At 41.5% G+C, this 21,401-nt stretch overlaps 2 protein-coding genes across 2 annotated transcripts in view; both read right to left on the reverse strand.

Annotated features, from left to right (window-relative positions):
- The window catches only part of fdxr (ferredoxin reductase), a 40,915-nt gene extending 27,089 nt beyond the window's left edge, over positions 1 to 13,826 (reverse strand). The window contains exons 1-6 of the mRNA XM_048246302.1: positions 13,659 to 13,826; positions 13,093 to 13,194; positions 12,737 to 12,834; positions 8,358 to 8,453; positions 5,934 to 6,056; positions 2,622 to 2,735 (exon numbers count right to left, since the gene is read on the reverse strand). Of these exons, the coding sequence (XP_048102259.1) occupies positions 2,622 to 2,735; positions 5,934 to 6,056; positions 8,358 to 8,453; positions 12,737 to 12,834; positions 13,093 to 13,168 (507 nt within the window). The 5' untranslated portion in view covers positions 13,169 to 13,194; positions 13,659 to 13,826. The remainder of the gene's footprint in view (positions 1 to 2,621; positions 2,736 to 5,933; positions 6,057 to 8,357; positions 8,454 to 12,736; positions 12,835 to 13,092; positions 13,195 to 13,658) is intronic.
- Positions 13,827 to 16,388: 2,562 nt separating this feature from the next.
- LOC125296470 lies at positions 16,389 to 20,075 on the reverse strand. The gene is made up of 3 exons (XM_048246398.1): positions 19,903 to 20,075; positions 17,808 to 18,188; positions 16,389 to 16,611 (listed from the first exon to the last, which is right to left on the reverse strand). The coding sequence occupies exons 1-3, from the start codon at positions 19,967 to 19,969 to the stop codon at positions 16,439 to 16,441; spliced, it is 621 nt and encodes a 206-aa protein (XP_048102355.1). The 5' UTR covers positions 19,970 to 20,075; the 3' UTR covers positions 16,389 to 16,438.
- Between the last annotated feature and the right edge of the window lie 1,326 nt (positions 20,076 to 21,401).

Consider the following 21,401-nt stretch of genomic DNA (forward strand, 5'->3'; position numbering starts at 1 on the left):
GATCAGATAGATAGATAGATAGATAGATAGATAGATAGATACTTTATTGATCCCTAGGGGAAATTCAAGGTCTCAGTAGCAATATATATATTGGGGCGAAGCACAGGCGAAGCACTGCTACTTGGGTGCAGAGATTGTCCGTGCTGTGGTGAGAAAGTACTGATGTGTTGCATGATATCTCTGCATCCAAGCAGTTTATGGGCACAGCGGTGGAACTGAACCCCCAACGTTTCAGGCCACTGCATTCTAGCCCAGATACTCACTACGCTACCACGGCCCAAAGGTTTGCATTTCAACCACAAAAGTTGAAAGATTCAAACCCTCAATCGGGTTATCTGAAGTCAGACGTCTTATCCATATCTCATCCAGATCTCAAACCCTACGGCCTGGGACACCAACCCACTGGTACGGCATGGGACACCATTTACAATGGTGGAAGCTGAGAATTGAACCCACAACTTTTCAGACTACTGCATGCTAGCCCAGTGAAGAGACTAGCCAGCCCAGTCGCCTCACTGAAAGCTTCTAAGAGACTAGCCAGCCCAGTCGCCTCACTGAAAGCTTCTAAGAGACTAGCCAGCCCAGTCGCCTCACTGAAAGCTTCTAAGAGACTAGCCAGTCGCCTCACTGAGAGCTTCTAATAGACTATCCAGTTGTGTCCTGGCTAAATTCTCAACCTGGCTCATTCAATCTGGCCCCCTAATCATCCCCCACTGTGATTGGCTCATTCACTCCCTCACTCTCTACCTCAAGCTGGTGTGTGGTGAGCGTTCTGGCGCATAATGGCTGCCATGCATCACCCAGGTGGGTGCTACACATTGGTGGTGGTTACTAGTGAGGTCCCCCCATCCATGTGTTGTAAAGCGACCTTGGGTACCATGAAGGCGCTATATAAGTCCAAGGTGTTATTATTATTACTATTATTATCAGGCTCATATTCTGACTAGAATTTGAGTATGACAACGTCAGGCTATTATTTCAACACACAACAAAAAAAAACACACTTGGAGCGCTCTTTACTGGTGAATAATAACAATTCTGTAAGCAGCGAAAACAGCAAAGCGCGCTGTTGAAACGTGCTAAAACCTGACAGGAAATGGCATGAGATCAGCAAACGCTTTCGTGATGGCTAACTTCCCTTACCCACCTCAGGAGAGTGACAGCGGAACACACAGTGCTATCTGTGTCAGTGCAGCAAGCACATCCGTCAGGCAGAGAATATGGGTCGTGTTTATTTGCCCAGTTTTGCGCATCATGACGACACAAATGAAGTATTCAACAGATCTAATAGAAGGCGCCACAAACGTTTTAACCATGAAGTGCTTTTAAATGTAGTTTCTTGAATTCTTTTAATTGCTTCTGGCAACACAATTATGGTGCAGTGAAAATAAAAAACAAAAAAACATTGCGGCTACAGCACAGTACCACATGTGATGGAGGGCGGGGGGTACTGCGATTACCGCCCTGTTGCTCTCACCTCTGTTGTTATGAAGTGTTTTGAGCGGTTAGTTAAAGATCATATTACATCCTCCCGGTCTTTTACATTACACCCACTCCAGTTTGCCTACAGGCCAAATAAGGGTCACAGGCGATGCGATAGCATTTGCTCTCTCTCACCTGAATAGGAAGGAATTTCATTACTTACAATTCCCTTTATGAGTTTGTTTAATTTAAAGCCATTTCAGCAACTAAGGCTATTCAATGGCCAGAGCATTGTGTGCTTAAGAAGTTTAAATATGTTTTTTTTTTTTTTTTTTTTTTAAATCTATGCTAAGATATTCTAAAACTTTCAAAAGGTGGGACCTTACTAAAAACATCGTTTGATTTTCAGGGCAGGGCAATAGATCAAATTATGTCTCACTGAGATTGGTGTTTTGCAAAATTGGCAAGATGGAGGATCTTCGCCACTCAATAGAAAGCCATGAGTAAGTCTTGAATGTCCTATACGGCATCTATAAACTATTTGTTTGTGTCTGGATTGTTTGTTGTTGGTTGCGTGTTGTTGGTACATTGGTCCCATTCAGATTGCCACTTATCTGTGATGTAAGAATTCAGTGTAGGTTTTCCTTTTATGAGTACATGACAATAAACTACTTGAACTTGAACTTTGTTTTCTTCAGCTCTCAGAGTAAGTGTAGTCACATATGCTGCCCGGATTCACTAGCAAAATAATAGGTTAATTGAGCGCTGGGGAAGTGTACTTTTATACTAGCATTTTACAAAGCTGACAATTGTGTGAATGATCATGAGATTTGTGTGAATGGTAATGTATTGCATTTTGTTGTCTTTGTACTTGTACTCTGCACAATGACAAAAAACTTGAATCTAATCTAGAATTTACCCTTGGGGATCAATAAAGTATCTATCTATCTATCTATCTATCTATCTATCTAATCTAATCCAATGTGCTTCAGGTGGATGTAGCCTGAGAGTCTTGGGCAGAAAAAGAGCACGGCATGCACACACAGACACACACAAACAGACACAGACACAGACAGACACACACACACACAGACACAGACACACACAAACAGACACAGACACAGACACAGACAGACACACACACACAGACACAGACAGACACAGACACAGACACACACACAGACACACACACGGCCTACCTCTTTGTTGTAGGGCAGCCCGTTGTACCAGCCCACAAAGTCTTTGGCGGAGTACACACCAGGCAGGTGCTCACCAGGTACACCCATAGTGCGGTTCCCCTCAGCACCGTAGCTCTGACAGACAGACAGACAGATAGAAAGAGACAGATTTGATTAAAGGTGTTGCTTGCATGCTTGTCACTGCCGTATGTGAGTTTGTGCTAGCTAAAGGGGACAGGCTTTGCAATACGACTTGAAATCAATACAATCTCAATACATAATAATATTAATACATATCTCCGCATATATTCCTATGCAGCTTTAAATGAATAGCCTACTGTAGCCTACTTTCAGAGGGCCAAGCAGAATATTTCAGCACTGGCAAGATCTCTCTACACGCTCATAGATCTCTAAAACACAGCAAATGATATCAACACCAGTCATAGATCTCTATAAAACAGTCATAGATCTCTATAAAACAGTCATAGATCTCTACGATTGTCAGTCATAGATCTGTGCAATCATCTGTGACATAAGAGTCTACAGCTCACAGTCTGTATTCAAAGCCGTAATAATTTATAAAGATAATTTCTTTTCCAGACCAATATGCACGATAGCTCAAATAAGCACTACTTAGCTGCTACTTACAGGGTTCCCACTCTAAATCACATTAGATTAAAATTTAGATTAGATTTTGTGACTTGATTGTGATTGTGCAAAAAACAAAATTGAACAGTGCAATGTGATATATTGTGATACACAATATAGGCAGGTGGTGCAGTATAAACAATATAATACATATAGTGCAGTGTAGACAGTATACAAATAATAAAGTGGTATGGTTTACAGTAATATAAATGAATGTATTTTCTCAAGATGACGTCTGCCTGTATACGTGAACTGTACTGTCTTTCAAAACTATCTTTTTAATAAACTGTCTGTACACTTACAGTTCTCAATGCTTCGATTTACATGTAGGGACCCTCATTATACTACCATGGAATTGTGGTGCTATTTTGAGCTTTGGTAGTGGTATAGAAATAGCGATTTCTTTTTACTTTACCTGTGCCTCAAAGACTAGCATAATTATTGGTTTGCGACAAGGCTTTTTCCGTTCTTTGACAAGATTTCTGTGCAATATAACTTGGTGAGCTTCACTTCCCGTCGTTTTGCTCATCGAGATAAATGTAATAGAGAAGCTTGCCGCAATCAAGTAGCCTAATCAAGATCGTTTCCCAAGCTGCAGCCTGTCTCTCAAGCTCAATCATAAGAGGTAAATATTGTACCAAGTATTTCACAAATGTTTGGTTTTAAATATGAAGATAGGCTACGAATTTCCAATGCATTGTTGTAAAAATCTGCTGGGTCAAGCTAACGAAAATATAGCTTAATAATGTTGGACAGCTAGCATTGACAGTACTTTGCCAATAAACAACATGGCAGAAATGTTCCTTGTCTTAATTCATGTATAATACTGAAAAAAAATGTAGGCATGTCAGAATTACAGTTATGCCACAAAATGTAGCCTATAGTGCTTTTTAATGTTTGATTATAAATAGAGAGTTAAAAGGAAAATTATGTAGATTAACAATATAAGTCCTAATGATAAGCCTACTTATTTGTATGATCCGCAGCTGACATGGAACGTTATTAACCGGTTCGCAAACTTTATTTTTTTTGTTCTAACCGGTTCAGGAACGTCAATCTTAGGGTTGAACCGAAAACCGGAAACGTTAAAATACTGTTTCTGTTCGGAACGAACCAATTGGAAAGAAATTCTGGCTCAAAGCCCTGGTTTGCGATAAAACTGGTCACATTGGATTAGCATGAAAAGAAATCCCAGAGAACGGTTGAACTCGGTACACATGTGTTATTAACTCCTAGGTTCATTTTGCGCTGGAATTGTCTTTTAAATACAAATATGTGCAATGTATTAGCAGTAGCCTTATTAGAGCAGAAGAAACATGGATATGCAGTAACGCTTGGTTGGTTGTCACCAGAGCTAAAGTTCAGTAAGGTGCACTGGGCGGTGCTGTTGTGACAGTCAAATTTTCTTCAAGATGAATAAAGTACTTCTTATCTATTTTTTTTATCATATCTTAAACGGGATATATTAAGATGGGCTAAGTACCTGCAGGTCACTGGTACTGTATTACGGTTCTACTTCCAACAAACAGCTGTGGCTGTTACATTTTCTGTTTATTGAGGCATTTATTTAGATGGAAGATTCACAGTAAACTTGAATTGTGAAATGTCAGGCTTGCTTGCTTGTTGTCAGTTTCCGCAAAACAAAACAAAAAACAGCCCTTATTTGGGCTTCTGTGGAGCGGAAACTGAAGATGTGATGTTATCACCGCTCCCATTCTTCATTCTTTCATGACAGGACGTAATTTACCCTGAGGCAGTGTTGACAGATGGGGGAGAGAAACAAATAAAGAACTAGCTTACCATAATCGGGGCTTTTCCTTGATAATAAAAACCAGACATTTCCATGACCTACTATATAATGCAAGTAGTAATGGAAAAAGCTAATGAGCAGATAATAAAATACCCTGATAACCCCTGACCTGTGCAGAGCAAGGTTCCCTGGGGCCTTTAAGGACATGTGGATGGACGGACGGACGGATGGACGGATGGATGGATAGATGGATACTTTATTGATCCCCAAGGGGAAATGTCAAAACTTACATAACAGGGGACCGGGAAAGCTTGGTAATTGCTTGTCAAATGAGATAAGGTTGTTGCCGCTCTGTCTCAGATGCTTTTCAAACCTTGCCTATATAATGTATGGGTCTCAAAACTAAGATCTGTAAAATACTTCCGAATCTTGGGCTTTATATAAATCAATGGGCATGCGGTACAAACTTATAATAGGCCATCATACTGAGAATATGTCTATTTTTCATCCTATTTGGTTAGTTTAGGAATAATACTTTTAAAGATATTCATGCCCCAATTACAAGTAACAATCCATAGGGCATAGAAAATACATTAGAATTGAACAAAAATGTCTTACCAGTCTTCATTTTGAGACTTTATTAGACATTATGTAGACAAACTTCGTAGACCATCCCTTGGATAAGGGATCCTGTTTTATTTAGCACGCAATGTTCCAGAGGCTGTCTGCCAAAACAAACACCGACTTCCACGAACACAACCACAGAACGAGGCAATGTAAATACACACACAAACACAAGAGAAAGGTGAGTGTAAGACACACACACACACCCACGGGGCAGGAGGTGGCAATTCACTCACACACACACACACACTCACCACTGCATGATAAGCCTGCCTCAGCTCCTCCACACTCACGTCCACACACACACTCACCATCACCACTGCATGATAAGCCTGCCTCAGCTCCTCCACACTCACGTCCTTGCCTACATTGACATTTCCAAAAAATCGGCAGCGCTGGTGCTGGGCTGTCTGGGTGAAGGTGTTTATGACATTCTGTAAAACAACACACACACACACACACACTTATTGAGTGAGTGCAGCATAATCACAGGACATATAATGTGAAAGGACGTGTGTGCGGTTATATGGGAGGAAAGGGCTCTGCTTGTGGAGCGCTTTGGGTTGCGCTCTGTGTATACAAAAATGCACTATATAAATAAAAGTGCCTTAACTGAGTGATCCAAGTGTCAATATGGGAATACTTAAAATCTCTGTGTGATCTGAGTGTGCATTGTGCTCTGTATGTGTGTGGGGGGAGGGTGTTTGTGTGACTGGGTGGTGTCAATATGGGAACACTTAAAATCTCTTCGTTTATACCACATAATGGTCGGTCACTAGTTCTAAAGTTGGTCCACATGAAATTCTTCTCTGACTTTAAACAAGGAGGCCAAGAAAGGAAACTACAGGCAATCAGTAGTAATTACAATGTAATGAAATGGAGTGAAATGTAAACCGATCATATCGTATAGTTAAGTCAAGTATGTTAACTTGTATGAGAAGTATGTAACAATTATATTTGTATACTTGGAATTGGAATGGAAGTATACTTGTGTACTTGACAAGTTTATAACAAGTATGTTAATCTGACAAAGGGTTCTAATAAAGGCTTACAGACTAGGGATCGACCAATTATCGGCCGGGCCGATATTTAGCATTTTTATAATAATTGGCATCAGTCATTTTTTCCACCCATAAGCCGATACTGAAATGGATAAAGAATGAAATGCGCTACTTTGTCTGTAAAGCGTCTCTCACTCCCTGCATTTGCTACTCTGTGGTCGAGAGCACTGTCCCGCCCACTACACCGTCTGATTTGTTAGTTAGCACGAATGCAGCCAATCAGGATCGAAGACTGAACACTGAGAAAGTTTAGAATTCTCACTGAGGCTTACTGTAGACTGGGCTTCAGCTGTACGGAGCTATTTTTCGAAGGTAAGGAAGGTAGGCCTTAACCTGACCCTAGCCAGATGAATTTCGTTCCGCTTAGCTTCACTCACATCCATCTAGGACCTCTTCCATTGAGAGTGATTTCTGCAACCGACTTTATGGTTCAGCCAATCAGGACGCAGGGCGGCAGTTTCATAGATGTGACATAGCGTAGAAGCAACTGTGAGACTGTTATTAGCGTCACGGGTTGGCTTCGATGTGAGTGGTTGAAGTAGCACGTCAATAGATGACGGACAAGTGGCTTGTTCAATCATATGCAAGCATTTTTTGATTAGGATTACTTCAATGGATCGGTTCCAGATGGATGAGTGGAGCTAGGCGGAGCGAAATTCACCTGGCTAGGGTCAGGTTAGGTAGGCCTACCTTACATTGCTGAAGTTGCAATGAATCACAATCATCTACTACACTGAAGTTAGAAAAACACCACTTTGTAAGCTATTGTCTCTTTGATCCAGATCAATAAGTAGCCTAAAGCACCCACCTCCTTCATTTAGCGAATTCCCGATTGATGCACGTTAGTGATAGCCTACCGTTTACTAGTTGGCCTACAAACTCGGGTGCTGCGCGTCGGGAGTTCTTTGCATCCGCCTCGTCCATTAATTGTGAATAACGGGACACCTCGGCGGACGTTATCCCTTAGGCCTACATAGTAGTCCTAAATTATCGCGATAGCTTAACGTCAAAAGTCTAGTTGCTGCTTTTTGACGGACTGTCAGAAAAAGACTACAGGCACCCAGGGTCAGCCGTGCTTAATCAGACCTGAACTAAATCGCGTCCTGAGCTGGCAATTACGTGCCTTTTAGGCTCACAGAAGTGTAGCTTATAGCCTACATATGGACACAAATTGCATGCTTAAATAGCCTAAGAACTATTTTAAAACTGTTTTGTTAAACTATTAAACCGTAACACTTGCCATCACGCACGCACCTCTTCCTCTCCCTATCCCTCTCTCGTGCACTCACATACACGATGGCATAGCATCCTCTTTGTGACAGGTCCCTTACAAGCACATAGCCCATTGTGTATGCCTATGGAAATAATTGCTATCAGTCAGCTCTTGGATTAACATGATACACAGGATTTACACTTGTGATGCAAGTTGATAGACAATTGTGTATCAAAAGAAGAAAGAAAAGTTAGCATAATTAAATGCTTTTGAATGAAAATTTTCAGCATATCACCATAGCCTAGGCTACTATCTACCCCCCTTTTTGACAACTGAAATATCGGTTTTACATATCGGTTATCGGCCTCCTGTTTTGGTAATAATTGATATCGGTATCGGCCCTGAAAAAAACATATCGGTCGATCCCTAGTGAGCACAAGATAAGAGATGGACAGACACACCTTGACCTCGGGGTGGTCAGGGGCTACTCCAAACCTCACAAGGCCGAACGGGACAGGGAGGCGCTCGTAGACATCCACCTGAACATCGGGACGACCCTGGAAGAAAACACACACACACGCACACAGACAGAAGTAGAAGATGAGGAAAACACACTCGAACGAACCCTTTTGCTTACGCGAACGTCAGGGATTATCAAAAGAAAACAGACACACACCGATGACAGAAAGTTACTGATGCAATCTAATGATGGCTAGTGTGCGGCGTTGAGTAAATATTTTACAAACATGATAGCTGACAAGCGATAAAGCACTGCATACACAAACACACACACTCACCTACACAAAGACGCACGCAGTCACGCGCACACACATCTTCCATTGCTGGATACATCCACAATTCAAAATTTTTCCTTTTTTTTTTTTAAAGTATATATTTTTTGGGCTTTTATGCCTTTAATGCGACAGGATAGTGGAGAGTGACAGGAAGTGAGTGGGAGAGAGAGTCGGGGTGGGATCCGGAAAGGACCACGGGGCGGGAATCAAACCCGGGTTGCCGGCGTACGGTGCAGGTGCCCCAGCCAGTTGCGCCACGGCACACAGACAGACACACCATTCATTACTGGATTATACACACAGACACACACCACATACACAACCCTGGCCTGCTATAAAGTCAATACTGAAAACAAAATGTCACTATCGGGCAGCCGTGGCCCACTAGTTAGCACTCTGGACTTGTAACTGGAGGGTTGCCGGGTCGAGCCCCGACCACTGGGCCGCGGCTGAAGTGCCCTTGAGCAAGGCACCTAACCCCTCACTGCTCCCCGAGCGCCGCCGTTATAGCTGGCAGCTCACTGCGCCGGGATTAGTGTGTGCTTCACCTCACTGTGTGTTTACTTTGTGCTGAGTGTGTTTCACTAATTCACCGATTGGGTTAAATGCAGAGACCAAATTTCCCCCACGGATCAAAAAAGTATATATACTTATACTATATATATATATATATATATATATATATACACTTTGTTGTCTTATCAGTGTCATTGGTCAATTTTCATTTTTGCTTTCCTGAGAATATATTTTCTCTGCGTCTAACCAGCAGTCAGAATATATTTTTTTTGGTAAAAGTAAATGACAAAAAAACGTTTTCACTGCCGCTGGAGACCTCTGGGGTACGTGGACTGATTTCAGGGGGTACGCGAAAAAAGATCTAAGTCATATGCCTTTTCAAACGTTTTTTCTATCCCACGTTGGTAACTTAACTTCCGCATTTGCACTGCACATTAAAAACGTATTTTCTCCGCATTAACAAAATATTCGAGAGTGGAGACAGAGAGGGTAAAACAGCGTTTCTCAAACTGTGGGTCGCGGAGACATGCCAGATGGGGCGCGAACTGACTGAAAAACAGGATTTTTTTATTTCTTTTTTTATCTGTAGCCTAGGCCCAGGTAGCACCCGATGCGCAATGGACTCACTGTGTTATTCACAGGGAAGCGCTCGTGTCAAGGCAGCTTAGTTAGTCCCGACCTGAATGAGATTTTGAACAAGGTTGTGAGTTTGGTGAATTTCATCAAGACCCGGCCCTTAAAAGCGTGTCCCCGCACTTTGAGAGGAGATGGGAGCTGATCAAAAGGCTGTACTGTTTCACAGCGAGGCAAGGTGGCTTTCCCGAGGTAAAGTGCTGTCGCGTGTTTGAGCTCCGAGTCGCCTCTTCTTGGAGGAAGAGCGCATGTTTGAATCTGCAAGCACATTCACTAATGAACATTTCTTGACGAAGCTGGCCTATCTTAGCGATATATTTGGAAAGCTCAATGAGTTAAATCTCCAGTTACAAGGCAAAGACAAGCACCTAGCAGATAAGATCACTGCATTCAACAAGACGATTGTGTGTGAGATTAGGTGCAGATCAATTTAAAATCATTATATTCAGCACATTTGTAGGCCTATCATATGTTGACTATTGATGAGATTTGTATCATATGTTTATGATCCTATTCACTGTTCTCGACAAAATTGATAAAAAAAATAAATATTAATAAAACAATTAAAAAAAAAACTTGTTAACAATTGGTGGTATTGGGGGTACTCCGGAAGATCATAATGTCTCAGGGGGTACATGCCTGTTAAAAGTTTGGGAACCACTGCTTTAAAACATTAGGAAACATAAACCGACATGATTTTGCAATAGAAGCTACATGCTCAGAGAAGTTAGGTTGGTCATCAAATACAACACCCAAGTTCCGTGCCGATCTAGTTGGGGTCAGTGAAGTTGAGTCAAGCTGGATGTTAATCTGTTGGAGAATAGCTGTTTTAGATGGAAACACCAAAAACTCGATGTGTGTGAGGTGAGCTCCTCTGCTCGTCCCATAGTGTGCTTCATGGCAGAGACCTTTCCTGTATGTTTCCTGTGTGGCCTTGCCTGCTGAGACACAGACAGCCTATACACAGAGCTACCACTTCCTCTGGAGATCACAGTGACAACAGAGGAAAACAAATCCACTACACAAAGAAGGCCACAGAAGACACACGGGTAGGAGCAGAGAGAGAGAGACTGTGTGTGTGTGTGTGTGTGTGTGTGTGTGTGTGTGTGTGTGTGTGTGTGTGTGTGTGTGTGTGTGTGTGCATGTATGGGTGCAAATAGTCTACATATCAAACACTATGCCATTATTCCGACAGGTGTGGACTTTGCAAACATAATCCGAGTTCTGTTTTTAACTGAGCTTATAACAGTGATGTTAGTGAAATGCTTATATTAACTCTCTGTCCCTGCCTGGCTCTCTGAGGACCTCCTAAACAGCCACACACTAATAAAGATTTGGTCTAAAGTGGTCTAAAAAACGCGTCCTTCCTTCCCACTCGGAGTGCTTGAAGGTAAAAAAACACGTCTTTCCTAGCCCTGACACTTGGAGTGCTTGAAGGTAAAAAAAACACGTTTTTCCTAGCCCTGACACTCAGAGTGCTTGAAGGTAAAAAAAAACACGTTTTTCCTAGCCCTGACCCCTTAGAGTGCTTGAAGGTAAGGGGCATTGTCACTAACAGTGTTGAAAATTTTCCAAAAACAGAATCTGTAGAATCTTGTAGAATCTGAATGTGAGGGAAAAACGTAAGGATACAAACAGCTGTGGGAGAAATGTTTAGACTCTACCCAAATTGCATGTGTTGAATATTACATTGTGTACAATAATGTATGGTTTACATAGCCTACAACGTATTAAGTTGCTCCTTACATCTTCGCTCCGACACTGAATATCTTGTTTGCCCAATAATAAATATTTTAACACACATATATCCTACTTTATTGTAATGTGATGATTCACTAGTGCAACCGGGTCCGTGTAGACACTAATTATATTAACAATAGTGGCAGGTTCTAACACACCTGGCTCCACCGGAAACAAAGAAGCCGTACATGCAAAGACCCTATAGAGTTGTGAGGCTGTGTGGTAAACATTCTTAACAAACAGGCAAGAAAGCCATTCATGGAGAGTGCAAACAGGCAAGAAAGCCATTCATGGAGAGTGCAAACAGGCAAGAAAGCCATTCATGGAGAGTGCAACTTACATTAGTGCAACACTTAATAAATACTGAAGAGCTAAAGCTCAACAAAACGGCCGCATTGCACAAGCAAACAGTCATGTGAAGACCAGCTATTAGCCCATCATCCCCATGCATCAAGCTTAGAAGTAAAGTTTACAAATATAAAGTTATAAAGTTTGGGGGCAGCAGTGGTCTACTGGTTAGCGCTTCGGACTTGTAACCGGAGGGTTGCCGTTTCAAACCCCGCCCAGTAGGCACGGCTGAAGTGCCCCTGAGCAAGGCACCGAACCCCTCATTGCTCCCCGCGCTGGGATTAGTATGTGTTTCACCTCACTGTGTGTTCACTGTGTGCTGAGTGTGTTTCACTAATTCACGGATTGGGATAAATGCAGAGACCAAATTTCCCTCACGGGATCAAAAGAGTATTTATACTTATACTTACTACTTATATATAAGTATAAGTTTACAAATATAAAGTTATAAAGTTTGGGGGCAGCCGTAAAATATACAACAGTCACAAGGTGACAACTGTACTTATCAAGTGATGCACATAAACTGTATTCAGACCGTGACTGAGGCAAGCAGAGTCATGTTAAGACCAGGTTTATTAGTCCGTCATCCACATGCAACAAACAAAGCAAAGTTGGCAAAGGCCATTTAACAACAATCACAAGAAGTACCCATCATCACCCATCAGTTGACTCACATAAACCCTAGACAATGATCTGCAGACTACTTCTTTAAACCCTAGACAATGATCTGCAGCCTACTTTTCAGAAAAGACAGATATGAGAAATGAGTTTTGTGTGGGTGGCCTACCCTATTGATCACAGAGACTCACCTTTATAAGGTGCTGGGCTGTGTAGAAACCAGCCGGACCTCCTCCCACAATGCAAACCTTTGTGTTCGGGTCAGAGGCTGTGGACAGCCCACGCAGTGCTGTGTGAACAAGATAGAGACCTCAAGATACAGTCAGGGATTGTGCAACTGTTGATTCACTTTCAAGCAGCTATTACAGCACCCAAATACCTGCAAATTTAGTGACAGTCAACACTATAATAAGGCCACCTAGCACATGAAATCACTAACAGAATGTTTTACAAGAATACATTTCTGAGTGTGCATTGCAACCTTACATTTAGCCTATATATAAACAGGTAGCATACTGTCATTGTAATAATAGTTTAGCCTACTTACCATAGCCGGCGTTTTTCGGCGATGTCCGTGCTGATTTAACGATGTAAAGCAATGATTTGTGGACTATTTGCCTCATTTTAGGACTGGTTTTAAAACTCGATACTGAAACACAGGGCGAAAATTACTTGACTGCTTGCTGGCCAACAAGTAGCTTATGCACAAACAGATTATATAATGCAGGCAGGAATTAGGCTTTTCATTCACTACTGTATGGATTCTTTGTTTCGTGCAAATCACCTCAACATTGTGAAAGAATGGTGGAGCTATAACGTTAAACGTTGTTATATTTTCACAAGTAAGACATAGCCTCATAGCATTCAATTAATTAGCAGTTTCCTAAATATCCCCATAGGAGGTGAAACGGCCATACGGACTTAAATGACTTAACACAAAGATTGTTAAGGCGGAGCAAAACATTTTCCAACGCTAAAAGTAACTAACTTACTGCCGTAACGTTAAGCTTTTAAGGTCTTGTCAAAACTTTGGCAGTAACATGAGCAACATACTGAGTTCTTATAAGCCGATTTCAAAATGAGAAATAAGCCTTAGTTTGACAAGAAACTTACAAAGATAACAGACGAGTTCACATTATTAATTTGAAGAACAAGAGCATAACTTTACGATGAATAAAACGTCAAACATCCAAGGGAGATTCAAATGTACATCTGTGTGAGTGCACCGGCCTCGATATTCCGTCTTAAAACGAGTTTCCGCCACAAAGGTTCCGCAAACAAACGATTTCGTGTCTCACCAAAGAGGGCTCATACCTCTCTCTCTCACACACACACACACACAAACTCAAACAAGTACAGGCCTACACTGTCTCATGGACATTTTATGTCAAAAATCAAGGTCATTTTGACAACTAGCCACAGACCTAGTAGGAGAAAATTAGAAAGTGTCCTATTGGCTGACCTTCAATAACTTTGCTTGTGTAAAGATCTGGTTGTGCCCTTTTTTTAAATTCACTGTTTTTATTATCAAACAAAGCATTACAATGATATGAAAACAGCACTATAACATCAATACCAGCCCACGCCTTCCTCAGATATATCTCACAGTGGATCATGTCATGGCTAAAGAGAAAACAAAAACAAGCATGATGAACAGAAAATGAATAAACAAACAAATAATAGTCATCTTGACGACAAAGCATGTGATGTATCTCATATGGCTTGCAAGCAAGTCCCCGACTGTCCTTGCACTTCTTATTTGTATTGAAATGTTCAATGAAATTGTAGCATTATGACTCATTGCTGTAGGCCTATAAGGTTCCGTACATAATGTTCGGAAAGTAGACAACCTTTTCTTTTCTTTAAAAGGAAGTTTATGTGGAGGTAACCACCTCTGCACAATTTCTTTGTGACCGTAAACTGATGATTCACAGATTTACTCTAGTAAATCTGTGAATCATCATTAAACAACAACAGACTTGTTTGTAAGAGAAAAGCAGTTTCTCATAACTATGATGGTATTTATGCATGTTCTTTTTCACCCCTGTCCCCCAAACAAGTCGGCCACAAGTCTGCTGGAGCCAAGTTATTAACTGTTAAGAACTACAGTATGACTGTTGTAGCTGATAGTCTAGGTAACTGAGAGATTGTCTGGGTAAATTTTAAATCCGCACATTTATTTATAAGATCATTGAGACAAAGTACACACTTCACAACACAGCACAACACAGTAATGTTAACGCAGCAACACAGCAGTAACAGGCATCTTAGAGACAGGATGAGACACACTGTGACCTATGAAATTCTGTTTTTTTTTCTGTTTTGGAAAAAAATGTGAAAAGCCCTGAGTTTACTTTCTTTTCAAAAAGTGCAATGAGGATGTGGTGAGAGGCAAAGGTGCAGACATTTGCTGACCTAAACCTGATGTAAACATCAAAGACAAAAAGTGCATAACATTACATGCACCTGCACAGCATTTCCCTCGCAGTATACATATGCCACAAATGTACATGTAAGACTACACCTAATGTAACATTTACATACAACATATATACACATACATACAGTATGTGTCAATTTTTTTACATCATATTATATCAGGAAGGTTTGTCAGTTAAATTTCCTCACAATGCGCTTGGATAACTACAGCTCTGGAAAAAATTAAGAGACCACTGCACATTTTTCTGATGTCATCCTACGGTTGCTGAGTGACATTCCAATGAGTTGCAGTGGTCTCTTAATTTTGAATATAACTGTCAACTCATTCAAATGTCACTCAGCAACTGTAGGATGACATCAAAAAATGTGCAGTGGTCTCTTAATGGAGTACACTGCTGGCTTCTCAATGTGCAGTGGTCTCTTAATGGAGTACACTGCTGGCTTCTCAATGACGTATCTGTTGTGAGGACCGGTGCTGGGATGAAAGGTAAGGAGGGTGGGAGTGGTGATGGAGATGATGCTGAGGAAGAAGATGATCGTGATTATGATGAAGATGGTGAGTCTGACTTTGATGAGGAGGAGGATGATGATGATGATGAAGATGGTGATTCTGAGTTTGATGAGGAGGAGGAGGAGGAGGAGGAGGAGGATGATGATGGTAATGATGATGATTTGGAGGAGGAAGAGGAGGTGGAAGACGACGCTGATTATTTTGATGAAGGGCTTTGTGTTGACTACTTTCATGGGGATCATATTTGCCTTTTTTCTAAGGAAAGAGATGACTGGTTTCACTTACTCTGATCAATTCATTTCAAGAGAGTTTCAAACGAATTTCATTTCAGTTGGTTTCAAGTCAAAGCCTTCCCACCCCCACCAATAGTGGCAGCACTAAGTTCAGTCCTGAGATTAGCCTATAGACTTCACCGTTGGCATCTTTTCATTGGTTTGCCCTTTCTGAACAGCACTGTCGTCTCTAAGAATGGCCATTGCAAAACACATTGTGCTGCTAAACTTAGTCAATTGGATTCATTAAATTTGATTTAGCAAGAGTCAGAAGTTTAGCAAAGTGAGCTCTTTCACAATGAGATTCAGATTGGGGTAAAATGTTCTGTAAAACTTCTGAAAACCTGTTTCTAGGACCCAAAAGCTTAAGCTTTCTTTTGTTCGAGAGCCCTGAAAACAGTCCTTTGTGTTACAGCATTTTTCTTGTAATGCAACAAGAACCACAAACACATGGCTGAAATCTAAACATCCTGTGCCCTCTGCTCTGTTCTCTGAAGAACATCATTCACACAGACACACAGACACACAGACACACACACACACACACACACACACACACACACACACACACACACACACACACACACACACACACACACACACAACATCTGTGGTCTCTCACTGAGCGGCCATTCCCCTTTCTCTTTCTGTCTGTGTGCCTGTTCCCATTTTTATCCCAAGATGCTTTTTCCCCCTTTCTCAGGACATACCAGCAAACACCTCCATATCAGGGCCCCAGCAGAGATGAGGAACATGCCGGCACACACCACCCCACTCAGGCCGAGGAACAGCCGCTGCAGCTGATTGCCCGATGGCCTGGTGCAAAGCTCTTCAGGGTCGCGCTCTGCAGTAGAGAACATGAACAAAACAGGATGAGAATAATGTCCAGTGGCAGTGACCCAATCCAGATAGCGCACAAGGCTGCCCCGGATCAGGGCCTTATCTGGTGCGGATGTGGCATATGCTGCACTGCACCCGATATCCACAGTAGATTTCAACAGTGAGGCCACGGGTGAGGATTGCTGTATGTGTGCCAGTGTGCTTATTTGCAGATCAGGTTTTGCAGAGACTTCCTGAGTTGGCCTACATTCATTCTGCTCTACCTGTGCATACCTGTAATATCCTCCTTGGCCTTCATATATAAAATGGTTTGTTAGACAAATAATAACAGCTATAATAATAACAACTAATATTTTTCAAGTGTCATCTACTAAATGTGGCAAAACGTCTAGAAAACTATGAATTCCCTTGTAGTGTTCTGAAACTGAGCTATACACCAGCAAATAGAGAACGTCTTGTGCAGTTTTATGGCATAAAGTTTGTCCAGCCTTTACACAGAGAGGTGTAATATACACACTGAATGCTTATCTAACATAAAAGATGACTCTAAACAGCTGATGCCAAACCAGTGAGAAAAGGCATACTAGCTACAGAAATGTGTCTAGTTGTCGAGTAGTAGTATTAGTAATACACTATGACGATGATGACAAAGTTGTTGTCATAAAATGAAGGACATAAAAACACTTTCTGGCAGAGCGCTTATAGGCCTCAGTAAACATGACTTCTTAGTTCAAAGTGCTGTCCAGAGAGGAAATAGCTGAAGAAAGGTGTATTACTCATAGGCTGATGGCAGCTGGGATCTACCATGATGAAATGTGAATGACACAAAATGAAACACAGAACAGTGAAAGGCAGTAAACGAAACACAGAACAGCTGTAAACATTGGCTCGAATTCAAACAAACCTCAGAGACTAAACTGCAGCTGCAAGCACACATGCACATTACAGTTATGTATTCATTTAGCAGAGGCGTTTACCAAAATATTAATACTACATCTTAATACTACATCAATCAATACTATTACCAGAGGATGAGAGTGCAGGAGTTTGTAAGTACTTATCAAAGTCTAGTGGAAGGATGACACATGATTTTACAGAGGCTTATTTTGGTCAAAGGGGAAGTTTAACAAGACTGTAAGCTATATTTATATAAGACCGAGCATGGTTACATTCACTATGAATAATTCAGCAGAGCCTCACCCCGAACTATGATGAGCGTGTAGTTGCTGTCCAGACTACTTGTTTCCACTTCGTTCTCATTGAAGGTGACCCAACTGCAGTAGTAGCCGTTGGTGTCCTCCTCCCTCAGCAAAGACAGCTGGAAGGTGAACTCACAGCAGTCGCTGGATTTCTGAGTGACCGAGATTCTGCCTTCGAAGTCCCGATGTACCGTCTGAGTCTTGTCGACCATATGCTGGTAGAACACTACTTCATTTCCGCTGAAATACCGCTTCAGAGACAGTCCATGCAGCCCTCGACCAGGCTGAGGATGGACAGTGGTGGAACAGGAGATCTCTGCAGAGGCGTTGAGCTGCATGAGGGTGATGACCTTCGGCCTTTCAAACACCTTTAAAGATGGGCCTGGAGGAGAAACAAACAGTGTTTGGGGTGTTTTTTAGGCCTACATTGATTAAGCCTTGAATGGAGATTTCCATTGAAGAAAATCGTTCAGTGTAGGACTAGGCTTAATCCATGTGTGCGAAACTGACCCTATGTGTCCCCTAAAAGTCTGTATACTTACAACAAATGTTGTGAGGACCAGAGAAAATTGAGGCAGAGAGGGTTAATGTGATCAAGGATCTTTGATTGAGGTGTACGTGGTCTATTACTTGTGGCTGTATGTCTAAAACGGACACCCTGAATGCAGGGCCGGTTCTCCCTACATCTCCCTAAACGCACACTACGCACGCAAGCGTGACGCCCCTCAAGTAAATGAAGGCCCCCTCCACCGTCTCCCCTTTAGTCAAGCTAGTGACAGCCGAATTACGATTCAGGGCATGAAAAACAGAAGAAACTTCATGGGAACAGCAGTCGGGTAAACTTTAGGCCAACCAAAGAGGAAAGTGATCTGTCAGTCATTCCCAGTCACGGTACTTAGCAAAGTTGTGAAATATAATCGCATGTTTTTTCCTTGCATCAAAGCAAACAGCCCAGACCCTAAAACTGGGCATTTATAGCTGTGAAGGTCCTTAATGGGAAAAAACACTATATTTGGTAACGTCCGTAGACATCCAAAATGGGGTGGGATGATTGTATTGGGAGCACTGAGGTGTCAGATAATACATATAAAAAAATGGTTACATTTTGGCCCTCAGAGTTCAGGAGTGCCCCTTTGCCTAAAGGACCCAGGGGCCCAAGGGGTCAGGGGGCCCTGAAGCCCAAGCCTTTGCATGGAATCATTGCCTCAATATCAACAAATCAGGATGTAGGCTATGAATCTGATTGAATTTAGTATTGGCCATCCCCAAAATGCACCAGAATACAGGAAATCCCATCAAATAAATTAAAAATGTTCTGGGGAAGGACCCCCAACCCCCCCCCCCCCACATATGCGACAATAAGTGTCTTGGGCCAGGGGCCCGAAAGTTCATAATCTGCCCATGGCCCCATGGAGGTCTGAACCGGCACTGCCTGAATGAAAGAGTTGCCAAGTAAAATTAGTCAAAATTTGTCATTACCATGGGCTATATTTACTTTAACAATCTGGCTGATGTATCAGAGAGACCCCGTCCCTATAGGTTCCAGTCATCTGCTGAGGACCCGCTGCACTTGCTGCACTGTTGATAGTTACACCCATGCATGCATGCATTAATTTCCGTACAGACTGCGTACCAGCATCAGATGGTACACTGTACCAGCAATCAGCTGGGAAGACCAATTATGTCAGCACCAAATGAGATTGTCAAAACCAGTGCCTTCGTGTATCTAAGGTGGCCTTCATGACCTACAAATATATCCAGAACAGAAATTCTCAAGTAAAACATCACTGTTGTGCTGTCGCTTCTCTAATGTGAAGTACAGCAGGTGCAGTTAAGCAGGCATATTTTCACTACTGATGTGTAACCTCATTACAAAGATGTTTAAATGGGAGTTATATATCAGCCAAGCAGTGCACTTACTGCAGCCCTGGCAAATTATCTGGCAAAAATTATTATTATTATTAAAAATGTGATCAAATGTGAAGATTAACGAAGTACCATTACAGCAGACGCGATCAAAGGGCTCAGCACAACCACCATATCCAGCAGCATAGATGCGAAGGCGCCTCGACAGATCAGCTGATTTCCCTACTCACCGTTTGAAGCCGCCACCGCGATGAAGATGCAGAGGAGCGCCAAGGTGCTGAGGAGCTGCCCAGACATCCTGCCCTCCTGCCCTGCGCCTTTGTGTGCAGACTGTGCAGTGATGCTGCCTTTCTCACAGGCTTACAACGCAAATATCAGGATGTCAGCAGCGTTTGAAAGAGAACAGGAAGTGTTGTTGCTGTGTATATGCTCTGCTTATGCCGTGCGTTGTAGGCCTACGTCAGGCTAAGTCAGATCTCTCACAGAGATACAAATCAACAATGAAAGGACACTCAGGTTGCTCTTAAAAAAGCTCTTTTATTGATGTAGTTTACCCATATAAAACATTATAAACCATATAAAACATTACAAATGAATATAAAACATTTGATGTGGATAAGACAGCCGTTATGCATGGCGTGAGCACTTGTCACATACAGTGACTTTACTTGGTGTTCTCACAAATTAATACTAATAGTCCTTGCAAGCTGAAAATATATGGCAGTATACAGTAAGATGCTACCATCATATGAATGGTGAAGAATGAAATATATACAATTTCTTTCATCCATTAAGTGTCTATACAGCACGTTCACATGATAGTCATTCTGATTAGTGGTTTATATAATTCACAGTGATTTTCACATTCAGTGAATTTGCAGTTTGTCCTTTTAGCAGTAGTGCTTTGAAGCTGATGCTATTCTGAAGATACGATAAAGATGCAATATTGTTTCCAAATATTAATCAGCATTCTTTTCATCTATGGTATCTCTGCATTTCAATTGGATTTTACTTTTCACAGTCACAGTCATATTAGGAAACAACATCATCTTGTTTTTTTTTCTGCAGTGACATCACTATTGTAGGTTTGGCAAAAAAAAGAAAACATAAATAAACTGTATCTTGAGCATGACAAAACAGATTATATCACATAACTAGAAATGCAATTCCAAGGAATTACCAGTGCATGAAAAGTTGTGATGTAAAATATCATGTATAGTTAAAACAGATAATACAGAGATGGTTACTACGGTGATGCTAGGATAGACATGGTGGTTGCATAGCTTATTAAAAGTTGATAGTTTAAAAGTAGACTGTTTAAAAGCTGAATGTAGATAGTTTAAAAGTTGTTGATAGACAGTAGATAGTTTAAAAGTTGTTGATAGGCAGCTAGTTTAATAGATAGTTTAATGATAGTTTAATAGATAGTTTAAAAGTAGACTGTTTAAAAGTTGAAGGTAAATAGTTTAAAAGTTGTTGACAGACTGGAAGTTTAATGAATGTTGATATTCAAATAGTTTAATGGCTGTGTATAGGTAGATATTTGACGATAACTGAAAGTTGGAATGGCTCTAATGTTTGCTAGCAGTTATGCTAAGATTTTTAACTATGCTAACCATGTTACTTAGCTAATGTTTTATAGTAGTGTTAGCAATGCTAACATGCTAACCATGTTACTTAGCTAACTTAGCTAACGTTTTCTAGCAGTTTTGCTAAACATGCTAACTAT

This window comes from Alosa alosa, chromosome 6 (assembly GCF_017589495.1).
Source record: "Alosa alosa isolate M-15738 ecotype Scorff River chromosome 6, AALO_Geno_1.1, whole genome shotgun sequence".
Taxonomy (NCBI): Eukaryota; Metazoa; Chordata; class Actinopteri; order Clupeiformes; family Clupeidae; genus Alosa; species Alosa alosa.